The 12,841-nt window shown below is 37.7% G+C and overlaps 1 protein-coding gene across 1 annotated transcript in view; it reads right to left on the reverse strand.

Annotated features, from left to right (window-relative positions):
- ARL5B (ADP ribosylation factor like GTPase 5B) overlaps window positions 1-12,787 on the reverse strand; it is a 15,524-nt gene extending 2,737 nt beyond the window's left edge. The window contains exons 1-5 of the mRNA XM_035318777.1: window positions 12,620-12,787; window positions 5,469-5,529; window positions 4,054-4,201; window positions 1,669-1,752; window positions 321-472 (exon numbers count right to left, since the gene is read on the reverse strand). Of these exons, the coding sequence (XP_035174668.1) occupies window positions 321-472; window positions 1,669-1,752; window positions 4,054-4,201; window positions 5,469-5,529; window positions 12,620-12,665 (491 nt within the window). The 5' untranslated portion in view covers window positions 12,666-12,787. The remainder of the gene's footprint in view (window positions 1-320; window positions 473-1,668; window positions 1,753-4,053; window positions 4,202-5,468; window positions 5,530-12,619) is intronic.
- Window positions 12,788-12,841: the final 54 nt, after the last annotated feature.

The raw sequence follows: 12,841 nt of genomic DNA on the forward strand, positions 1-12,841 counted from the left end.
CTACACGACGTTCTTCCGATCTAACCGCGGTAGGACTGGGGATACAGTCCTACCGCGGTTAGATCGGACGAGCGTCGTGTCCCCCACCGGCTCCCCTCTGTGACGCCCCCCTACAGCTCCCACTCTACATTCCGTGTGATGCCTTACTCTACATTATTGTAAGGGATGTTCATGTAACACAGCTGAAACAAATTCTTAAAAACACTACAAGAACACTGGAATACTGCTATTGAAGTCTAGAATGCTGCTTTAAATGACAAGATGAAAAATCACTCTTTCCATTTATGATATATTATTGTACTTCAACAGTGAATATTTACCCTTCTCCCGTCAAAGCACAACAGGACTGAATGTGCCATGGATGATCCTTTATGGAGCTTAAGGTGAGGTATGTAGATATCTCGGCAGCTGTCATGCAGCCTTTCATGTCCTGCTTGTTTGCAAATATGAGTACTGCAGCTTTCCGCAAGTCCTAGAAGTAGTTCAAAGTATTCATAAAAATTATTATACAGAACTAATAGGCTGTTGTGTTAACTGAATGTCTGAAAAAAATGTAGATTAGCTTGCATGCATTTAGACAGTAACAGGTAGTTCTAACAGCCTTACTGCTTTGAAAAACAATTACATTAATACTGAAGAGACCAATTTATTTAGAAGTGTTCACCACAGGGAATCAAATTATAATGTATTATACTATGACCTTTTTGGTTTTGTCCATATGTTTGAATGTTAACTAAACCAAGTCTTGTTAACATACACTTCACAGAGCTGTAGACCATGCAGGCAGTGGAATTATTACTGGATAAATGTTCCTCAATCTGTAGTAGATGCTATTCAAATGGAAAACCCAGCTATATATTGTTCCCTTGAAATTATTTTTCACTTCATTAAGCCAATTCTGTAGTGATTAAAACAGTAACCATTTAAAAAATACTTGTATACTGCTGTTCCAAAAAGGGAGCTCTAATAATGCTGCAGCAGCTTTAGGAAAAACAGAAGCTAATAAAAATTTCTGTATGGAAATTAGGATTCCACAATGCAACGAAACCAACTGGGCTGAATTGTTTTAGGTGTGGAAAAGGGAAAACAAATGCAAAATGCAGGCAACTGGCAGGTTTAATTAAGAGTGTTTAACATATTTAAATGTATATTAAATTTGGAGACAATTTTTCCATTAAGAGGAAAACAAACCTTTAGAATCCAAAGATGAAAACTCACTATTAAAAGTAGTACCTATTACAGCTGAGGCCTACTGATTGTTTTGAAGAGATAATAGATCACTATCTTCTGATCTTTTAACATCGGAAATGAATTACAAAAGCCAACTTCACCACAAAGTCATATTTCCTCCTTTTTTGTTAATATATTTGCTCCTTACTACCAAATTCAAACTAGATTAGTAAACTTCAAGGTGAAAACACATTCATTTGAAACATTGTAAATCACTCAGATTTCTGATTACAATCAAGCACACCCTCCTACAAGAGTGCTTCATGATAGCTTTCCCTGTTTATTTTTATTTTATATGGTTTCAAAACACAGTCAACATGCATGCATATTAGGCTCAACTTTTCTGTGGCAGTGTAACTTTTGTAAATATAGGAAGCACATAGTGTTATTTGACTGATCACAACAAAGGAAAACTATTATCCCAACCCGCTACTTTACCTCATGAGCCAGCATTCTATAAAGTTCCTCTTTTGTAATAGAAAGTCGCTCTCTATCAATGCTGTCAACAACCAGAATGATGAACTAGGGAAAAAACAATAGTATAATACGTAAGTACAAAGTCTGAGTTATAGAAAGTACATTTTCAAATGATTACTACCACAGTTCTTTGTATGTACGACAGACACAAACTTTCAGAGCACATTAAAAAATAGAGCAAGAAGTTTGTTAGTCTTTCATTAGTGCCCTAGGAATCCTACATAAAGATTATAGGTTTTAAAAATATGTAGCGCTTGTACATTTCAGCACTGCTATTAAGCTCTACATTTACGTACTACACTTAAATAACCAGGCTTGATTTTCGTCCCCCACATCATACACAAAATAGTGATGTAGGTACCAAAAGCACCTACAGATCATGGATCACACTTAAAACATGCATGACAAAATTGCTACAAAATTACCAATGAAAACAGCTATTACTGTCTGCTACTATTTGCATACTCAGGACAAAGCTGAAATTTCAACTCCCTATTTAAAAAACAACAACAGAGAAACACTTAATCTGTCAGCAGCATCCTCACAAGGCTTAAGAGAGCATATTTCCAAGTCCTACATCAGACCTCAGAAAGCTATGTACCTGTAGGGCTTAGCATTATGGTGCAACCCCTTAACCTTTGTAATGCAAAGTTGGCCTCTCGCCACTTTGCGCCCTTCTACCTAGGCACTTGGAGACAGCTATGGCACTGATTTTACCCTTAATGTTCTTTCAAGTGACATTATTCTCATGGTCAGGCACTTGTGAATCCTTTAACACTGTGAATCCTTTAACAACTGCAGAATCATTTGAGTTAAGTTGAAACTAAATATAATAGGTATGCTCTACAAAATTGTGTTTTTTTTTTTTTCCACCATTCCAAAGATTTTCTTTGGATTGCTTCTATGTCTAAATAAGGAAAGAGAAAAGACATAAAAGCTGCACGTGGTCAATAACAAAAAAGGACGACTAGAAATCACCGCTACAGTTCTCCAACATATGCTCCAAGTCACTGTGCCTTAAAATGAATTAAGATTCATTGCCCGTTGAACATGACCACAAACTATGAAATACTAAGTCAATTTAATGCTACTGTGGCTTTGAGATTTCTAGCAGATGAGAAGGAACGGTATAGAAATTATTCAAGAACAGGGATGTTAGGATTAGCATACCAAACAGACCCTTTTCTTCTTCAGCTGTTTCCAGCAGACAAAGCTGCTAAGTAAAGTTATTTCCAAATGTTAGAAAATGTTGGATTTCACATGCTTACCAGGCGGAACATGATGGAGAGCATCTCCAAAAGGATCAAAAAAAGAACTAAGACACATCTACTCAAATTCCAAAAACCAAAAGATATTTAATGAACAAATGTCAAGAACTTATCTGCCAGATATTGCTCGCAGATGTTCTTCACCCTCTTGTGTATTTGCATCACATGTACCCATACTTCTCCAGACAAAATTAAAAGTAAGCTTAAAATACTAGAGCTGAAGATTGACATGTTATCACCAGGCATTTAACACATTAAAAGTTTCTGAATATCTGGGTTGGATCACCCTAACCTCCCCTCTCTCAAAGAGGGGGATAGTGCTAAAAAAAAAACAAAAAAAAAAAAACAAAAAAAAAAACTTATTTTCACATAAGGCTTATATAATGAACAACATCTACAAGACATCTTTAATTTTCGTAGAAATGGTAAGAAATTTAAAACCCTTTACATCAAAGTGTAAAGTGAGGCTACAGAGATTTTAAGTGCACATTGTGTTCATAACCTCTTGGCAAAGAAACAGCAGTTGACACGTTCTACTCCATTCTTTCAAGCAATAGCAGCTTTATCAGTACCTCATGAGTACTGCACAGTTAAGTTTTCCTTTATCCTTTGGATAAAAGCCACAAGCTGATTAACTTTTAAATACTGCTGCCTAGATAAAATTCTGTTCTTCATCCTTAGTTATCATTACTTCAGAAACATTTCAGACTGATGTACAGAAGCTAGGTTAACCACTGTGTATCCTCACTGAACTTTCCAAGTACATTACAAAATTTGCTTTAAAATCCACTCAAAAAAAATGAAATAATTTAACTGATTTTAACATCACTCAATTGTCTAGGAAAAAAGTCTAACTTCACAATTTATGGCACAGATCAAACATTATTTTGAAGTGAACATGAAAAATACTTAAAATATTACTGGGAAATTGGCTGCATACCAGATGTATTACACTTTTGGGGTCTGTTCCTTCTTAAAAAGACTTAATACAACTACAGACTTCAAAAAAAAATCTACCAATGTTCCTAGTTAAAAAAAAAAACATTGAATTTGCATACTTCGAAGTAGCTTCTCATACCTCTGTGTTCGAATAATAGGTATTCCATGATGACCGTAACGATTCTTGTCCTCCAATATCCCACATTAAGAAATGGGTGTTTTTAACCACTATTTCTTCTACATTGCTTCCTATGGTTGGAGAGGTATGAACCACTTCATTCATTAAGCTAAAGGAAACAACATAACATCATAAAGACCAGCTAATAAAATTCACAAGGCTTGTCACAGCTCAACTACAACAAATTTGTTGCAGAAAGAAGTATTTCTAGCTCTGACAAGAACTTTTAAAAAAGGCATTTCTCAAGAAGCTATATATATGATTTTCTACGGATAAAGAACAGCTCTTAAATATTTTCTTTAACTTTTTTTCACTAACGTGAATTTAGTCTGAGTTTTGTCAACCACAATTTCCAAATGTACTTGTTTTTGTAGCAGACTGTAGACATCAGTAATGAAAAATAAGCACGTAAAAGGTTTATAACAAATGCAGGTAAGCATCTGCATTTTAACAGTGTTCTTATTAAAAGACATTTTAAAATGACTTAATAGACAAGTTAGATTCTTAAAATGCTCTTATTTCAAAGGAGAAGTCACCTTTCTGAACGTCACAAGTAAGGAGAACAATTAACCGTGCAAAATATAAATCAGAATATAATTTTAGAGGAGCATTAAACTTAGCAATTTGATAACAGAACAAATTCTGAAGGACTGCTTGTTTACTTAGCTGAAAATTTCTCAGTTCTATCTTTAAGTTTTGACAAAGAACTTAAGGTTTGTTTTTTTTTTTTCAAAAATACCCTATGCTACCTTCATATCTAAATATACAGACAGTCATTACATTATGCACTCCTCCACAACCATGATATTAACTATGTTCCTACAATATGCTTGGATTTATCATATATTCCTGCAATGCTGGCAAGATTTGAGTGTGATATGATACAGTGCAATGATGCTATAGAAGACATTCATGGTTGGACCTAAGCAAGCTGAAATACTATTCTGAGGAAAACTTCCATCACAGATTTTAGCCACTGCAATTAGGAAACATTTGGAAACTCTTATGGATTTAGCAGTGGCTAGAACTCCCATTAATATAAAAATCACTTTATTCTCTGTAGTTCTTGGTCAAGTTATTTTTTCAATGTTTACCAATAAAAACAGGCTTTGATAACAAAGGAATTACCAGGTTACTATGAGCTTGTATGTACAATTTTGTTATTTAATCGATTTATAATTCAGTTTTAAAATACTTCAGGTCTTCCACTTCGCATTTCAATACTAAATCTAAATATGTTTAGAACAACTAACACCATTCACTTATGACCTACAATCTAGCGCTCCCCTAGAGATTCTGCCAGGTTCCAAACCTGAATTTTAAACTGTTAAATCAATGACAAATACTAAAACAAAGAAACAGAGTAGTATACTTACAACTGATAAAGAATTGTAGTCTTTCCAGCATTATCAAGTCCCACTATGATTACTTTGTGCTCTGTATATACAGAAAAAAAGACAAAAATAAACTAGTAGAAACAGCAATAATTACAATTCTTGTTAATCACTTTTTCTTATTTAAGAAAGCAACAGCTTGTTTGTCTGAATTCAATATGCTGCACAGAATAGTGATGGCTTCTAGGAAAAAAAAATCCACAAAGCATCATCTTCTCGTAAGACTACAGTTTAAGGACAAGTCAGTATTGGAAGTCTTCATAAAGGAAGAATTATTAGCATGACTCCATTAAAAAAAGGGGAAAAAAAGAAAGAAAAGATCTAGTATTAGAAAGAAAAACACAAGGAAAACAATATAACTAGTATCAGTGTCTTCCCTTAAGAAGATAAGCAAACACCCAAAATAAAATTTATATTACACCAAAGCCAAGTGTCAGTCAACCACCAGTTACTGGGAATTTTGAAAGAGCTAGTTGTCCACAGAACGCATGGAGCCTGTTCCTCAGTGATGCAAAGGAAATCCAAAGAGTGCAGAAAACATTCTAAAATGTAAGGCTGAACAATAACCATTAATTAGTTAGGGGACCACAGCACCACCATTCTCATGGTACAAAGAGGAAGCTGTATTTCCATAGATCACAAATTCCAACGCTTAAGTTCTGAACTGAAAAGTTCTGCATATATAACAGCAATCTCCCAAATGCTGCAATGTTATTTTTTTCCAAGCACTGGGGAAACAAACAAATTCCAGAACTTATCTGTTTCTCTGTATTTGAAATTCTAAAAAGGATTAAATACAACAACCCAGTCAATTACAATGTTTTTTTGATACTTGCCAGAAGTCAGAAGATACCAATTTGCCTCCTGACAAAAAACACAAATCACTTGAGAGCAGAGAGAATCTACAAATAGATACCAGAAGTAAAACTCGCACAAAAAGCTTGTAAACAGGCTCACTCACAAGGGGTCATATTTAAAATTCTAAAGGCACTTATTCCAAAACAAAACTTGCTTCACAGCTTAGAGATTTCCTCTGAAACACCACTTTCAAATCTACAAGACTTATCATAAATTACCAAAAGGTCTAGCAAATATCAAGGTGGTAGATTTTTTGCCTGCAAGTGGGTAGCCTAAGGAAGAATAAGGAATTTGTTAAAAATAAATCTATTCATGTATATTCAGTTTTTTTTCATACTGAAAGTGATTTTAATAAATCCCTTTGGACTTTTAGAAGCTTTGTTAAGAGACATGGCCCTAACGTATGTTGAAACATACTGCCCTGTATCGGTTTCTGTACTGCCACCTCCTGCCAACATATCCTAAGTAAATAACTTTTCCTGGCCTTAAGTCCAGTCATACTTTTAGCCCCAGAAGCAGCAGCACCACTAATTAATAATCTTCCTCAATACATAAGTAGTATGAAAACCTCTCTGCTTTCAAGTCTAATAAAATATTCCACATAGCTAGATTCTCCTTTTCTTCAAATTTAATATAGCTTAAAAGGGCTTTCAAAGTTTAAACACAGAAATACCCTTCTGTTGTTTTCAAAACAACCATATTTTTCAGCTGTTGTCTGGAATATTGACAAACTTCACAACACTCTGTTTACCTTACCTTCAAGAAGGAAAAGAAACCAACCAAACAAAAACAAAACAAATTTAGTAATGTGTTACATCTGCTCTTTCCCACCTTCACATCAGAATCCAGAGCCTTGCTTAAGAATGAACATGAAAAGCATTGATTAAATGGTACCACACTATTGAAAGTAAGAAAAATGTATTTTCCCCCAATCAGATGATTTTTTAAAAGCCACCAATATGCAAATGGCTCTACTCTAATTGGGAAACGGAGGGCTGGGGGGAGTACAGTGACACGCACAGCTTAGCTCTGAAGTCAAATGTTATTCTATTCAGTAACTCAACATCCACATACAAGGAAGTCACACAAGTATTAATGAGGTGAGGACAAAATTAATGAGATGAAAGCATCAATATCTTCAGCAAATAGCTGTCTCTATCTTTTATTAAAGGTGGAACAACTCATTGCTTTCAGAAATGTTATCTACGCTAATGAATATCTCCTCACTTACAAACACAAGTTGAATTTTTCTAGTTTGGTTAGATTACACAATTTTTACTTATACATTAACAGATAAACATATGAACTTAAGAATTGTTATACGAAGACAAAACAATGCTTGAAGAAGTACTTGTTTATAAGAGCAACAAGTTGAAGGCAGATGCTACGTTTAGGAGGAAGGATGATTACGGGGTAAACCACAGGCTCTGATTTATGCTCTTTGTGTTCTGTACTTTGAGACTAACCCAAGTTTCTTACACAGGCTAGTATTTCTATCAGTTTGGGAGGTATTCCTGAATATCTTCCCAGTTCACTACGGCCTTGGCAATGGGAGAAGAAAATCCCTAAGATAGTTGCCACAGTAGAAGAGCTGAGTAGCTTAGCTCAGGTAGAAAGAGGAAAAAATGTAATAGAAGTGAGTACAAGAAAGCAAGCACATGGAAAAAAAAAATAGTATTAGCCTACCTGAAAGAATCCAAAGAATTAAGTTATACTTTTTAACAACCACCCAAGAAAGGTTGATATATCTATGTGGTATTTTTAAAAGACTGCTGGCAGTCTAGTGTTACAACATAACAGGAAAGTAGGAAAGTTAAGATCTTGCAGACGTCAGAAGACAGACATAACATGCTCTTCTCTTCGCTTACTCTTATATATTCCTCTACATAAGGGTTTTGTAAAAGGATCTGAAACTGAAGATTCAGTTCATGTTTTTGCCCTTTCCTCTAACTTGAAAAAAAAAAATTAAAACCACAAAGAAAAACAAAAGGCTAAATACTTTAGTGATGGGGAAGATTCTGTTCTTCCTATATATTTGAAAGAAGAAATTACTGAGTACTGATCATTATCAGGCACCAAACAGCACTGCCCAGTTGCTAAGAAAAGCCATCTTGGAGGCTTCAAAACTGAAGGCAGATCGAAATTTGATAGAGATAAGGCAGGAGGAACACAATTTTACCAAAACTTTTCTGCATAAGAATGCGATCTGCACACTAAGTGAAAAGCTGCCTTTGAATCTTCTATTTAACACAAGAGAACTGCTTGAATACATCTTGTATTTCCAGACTTACTAACAAGAATGAAAAAATGTCTATAAACTTCATTAGTAACTGGAATCAAAACTCAGATGGTTTTCCAGATAATGGTCTCTGCTAGCCTGACTTTATGGTCTGGGGACTGCCAGCAAGCCTAAATGAAGTAACCCATGGAGTTACAGAAGTTCTACCACCTTGATTTAGAGCCAACCATTATTTTTCTAATGGCAGCATTTCATTTTTTTTAATACGTCTACAGCATTTATTCAGAGCAACCTAGAAGATTATGAACAGCTGTCATTCAAAACAACTAAAATATAGACTTGTGAACTTAAAAACTGCAGTCACACGCTCTCAAGGAATAAGGTACTGGCAAGAATCAAAAGTTGCCTTTATCGAGGTCACTATGCTCACTTCTGTTTTTTCCTTATACCTGCATTAAGAGTTACACAAACAATGATGAATAAGTCAAGAAAGTTTTATCCAGATATGTACTGACACAGGCAGTAAGTTAGTTGCTCCACCATTTATTCATTCATAAATTATTCACATGTTGCTTAGCAGACTGTGTTATTTGCTTTCTTAATCATGGCTTAAGAAAGACTTAAAGTCTATTTAAAAAAAAAAAGTTTAAAAAATGAATTTAAAAATAAATAAAAGTCCAACTTACAATAATTTATAACTAGTTTTGAATTGGCTGTAGGCAACAATATTTTAAGTGAAAACAATACACAGGCAACTTTTTTTGACAATTTTAGAAACACAGAAAAAGAATCAGGAAGCCATCAGTAAGTCACCTAGAGCAAAGAATCTATTTTTACACCAATTGTTTCTCTTATAAGAGAAATACCTACATGTCAGTTTGCATTGTTCAATTACTCCTTGATTAAGAACATATTGAGAGCTGAAAAGCTCAGAAATGTTTAATTGTCCATTTTCAGTCTTTAACCTCTGCACTGTAAAGGCATGAAGACACGAAAACATGGAAAATAAAGATTAAATACGGCCCTGGACCACTTTTGATCATTCCTAGTACCACCAAACAAATAATAGCAATAAAAAAGCCACTGCCAAACAGTCTGAAAACAAATCCTTCTAAACACAATGGCAAATTAAACAGATGTTCCCTGACAGATTGTTCTAAGGGCAGACACTCTTAGCTTTCCTCTTTCACAGTCATCGGCTCACAGATCAGCACAGGCATCACTCAAATTCCATGAACTTGTCTGCACTGCAGCTTGCCTTGTTCCAAAATCCTACATACCAGTTTTGGAGAGTAGATGGTGCACTGCAATGGAAGCAAAAGCACATTCTGCAAGAGGAGTAGGAGAAAAAGAGAAAGGTTTCCCCATCTAGAACTTTCCATCATTGGCTATTGCCACATAGCACCATTTTAACTATTTTATATTCCATCATGAACCAGTATGGGTTTGCCAAACTGAACCACAACCAAATTAGGGTGAATCACCTGGTACAATCTCTATTGCTAGCATGGCGAGTTGGAACAGGCACCACTATTGCTAGCGTGGCGAGTTGGAACAGGCTCAGCTCCCTGGCAAAAACACTCAGATGCTACCTCAACACAGGGCTAAACCAGTTAAATACAAAGGCTAAGAAATGCTGCCAGAAGAGGTCAGTAGAAGAGATTAGTTCCTAGAGTATCACTGGAAGCCTGTAGGAACATGTTAGATCTTCCCCCTTGCCTCCAGTACCTCATCGTTACTATTGGAAAGAATGGTAAGAGAAACAAATTGCCAGAGAATTGGATGATGTGTAAATTAATAAATAATGAGACATTCAGTGCTTTAGTAGGATATAAAGTGTCTGCGTTATGAGTCTTTTTTCGCTTTGCACAAATCATTCTGAATGAATTCAATTTTCCATGTATCATGCATTTACTTTAACTGTGCTTAACCCAGAGGCACAGAAATGCCCGGGGCTTATTTTATGATGTTACTATCCTAAGATGTTGAGCTTTTGAGAAAGCAACCTGCCTACCTTCTTTCTGTAAGTTAACAGCGTTAGCTCACCAGTTGACATTTCCTTAATGTATTTAGCTGTCTAGATACTATTGATTAAATGTCTTTTAAATTTGGCATTTTCAACTCAGCTGCTATTAACCTTTATGTAAAGTAAAAGTGCACTGCGTAATTAATACCAGTGTGAAACAGCCACGATTGCCTGAGCTGTATCTTCTAGCATACACTTTGGCACACCTTCTCTGCCATGCTCTCCTCAATGGAAGCCACACAGTACTTGTTAAATCTTTGCTTTGTTTTAACCTTTCATTTTGCCAGTATCAAGCACCTCAGACTACCAGTACAACCCTTGCCAGCCATGATGAACTGATTGACATGCTCCACACACATCTAGGTCTATTTTTCTTTTTTTCTTATCTTTGGAATATTCCCTCTCATTTGCTAACACAATGATTTTGACCACACCAGTCTGCTCAACAAGGAGTCTCATGGGTCAGTCTATGAATTCTCTAAGAAAACATCTAGATTTAACATACAACTAGAAGAACAACAACAAATCAGTAATTACTGCCTTTACAAGCATCATCATGGGGAAAATAACTGTGCATTTACAGGAATATCCTAGTAGATCGGTCCAAAATTTATGGTTGTAGAGAATTTTTCTAGGGTGGAATTTCAATCCCGGCCATGAAAAGAAACTCACTTTACTCTCTGCGGTTGCCACAATAAGATCAGAGAAGGGGGAGAACAAAACCAAAACAATTCAAACTCACCCCATGAAGCCTCCCATTGGGATAAAAGGGAAATGGTGAGTATTTCACAGTACTGCCTCATCCACGATAACCGTCATACTAACAGTTAGTATTTTGAACATATTAAAAATAACTTCTAGGAATTAATATACGGTAACAAGGACCTTTTTTTTCCGCTCATGAAACTGAATCAACATAACACAGTGATGTCATGTACTAACAAAGAAAGAAACCCAAACAATTAAACTGTAACTCTTACTCCCTTCCTGAGGGTAAACATTGCCATCATAGGCGATAAAAGCCACCAGAAGTTAGGTCCCAAACAGATCTCTGCTCACAGAGAACTCCACCACATCTTGGTGGAGTCCTTGAAGGAAGGAAGGGAGCAGTGGACTGCAGTATTTAATAAAAACCAAAGTAGTATTTAACAGTTTTCTGGAGAGTAAGGGGGACCTTGAATCCTTTCAAATGGTTTTCGCACTTGAGAAAAGTAAGAATCATCAAATAGAAAGCTTTGATAGAAGACTTCAGGAATGATGTGAGGACACAGTGTGTGAGAGTGGGGGAAGATAAATGGTTTGGATCTTACCCTCCAATTCCATGGGGTGAGAAAATGGTATAGGATGGACAGATGCTACAAAGCATGCACAGGGAGACTTTGCTCTGCTATTGACAGACCCAGAGAAGTTCACTCTTGGTGACAAGACTGTTAAAGGGGCACCGGGTGCGCTCCGCTCCCACAACTTCTGAAGTTGTGCTGAGATCGAGCTACAAAGCCGCAGTAACCTCGCCGCAGGAGGTAACAGACGGGGAGCGGGCACGGAGCCGGCACGGGCAGCCTGAGGAGAACAATACCTCCACCGGCCTGGCTGCCCCGAACGCAGAGCCTCACGGAAAAACAGCACACATGAGGAGCTGCTGGAGTACTTCAGTCCCTAACCGAAGAAGGCTGGGAAAATTAGATTCTTTATAATAAATGGGTATTAAAGCGCATATTTTACTTTATGGTAACCCAGCTAGCGGCAGCCGCAGGCGCTGAGCTCGGCACGAGCCCTTTCCGCAGGGCGCGCCGGGAAGGAGTCGCCGCTCCCCTGGGCTCGGAGGCGGCTTTTCAGGGTCCCCACACCACCAGCACCGCCCGACCCGCCCCTCACAGGCCCCGAGGCCGCCCGGGACGGAGCGGCGGGGAAGGGGCGAGCAGTCAGAGAGCCCCGCGCTGAGGGAAGCCAAGCCCAGCCCAGCCCAGCCCAGCCCAGCCCAGAGCCGGCCCGGAGCCCCCCCGCGCCCACCTTGGTTCCCGAAGAGGCTCCAGAGCTTGGCGAACACGAGCCCCATGCCTGGCCCCGGGGCTCGGCTCGGCCCGCGGCGGCCCCGGGGCGGAGCGGGCGGGGAGGGGGAGAGCGTTGGCCCCGCCCCTAACGGCTGCTACGTCACGGCGCCGCGTGCGTCATCGCGCACGGGAGTGCGTGGAGGCCACCGCTCCGCCCGGACGGCTTAAAGGCCGTTAGGCA

This window comes from Oxyura jamaicensis, chromosome 2, assembly GCF_011077185.1.
Source record: "Oxyura jamaicensis isolate SHBP4307 breed ruddy duck chromosome 2, BPBGC_Ojam_1.0, whole genome shotgun sequence".
Classification (NCBI taxonomy): Eukaryota; Metazoa; Chordata; class Aves; order Anseriformes; family Anatidae; genus Oxyura; species Oxyura jamaicensis.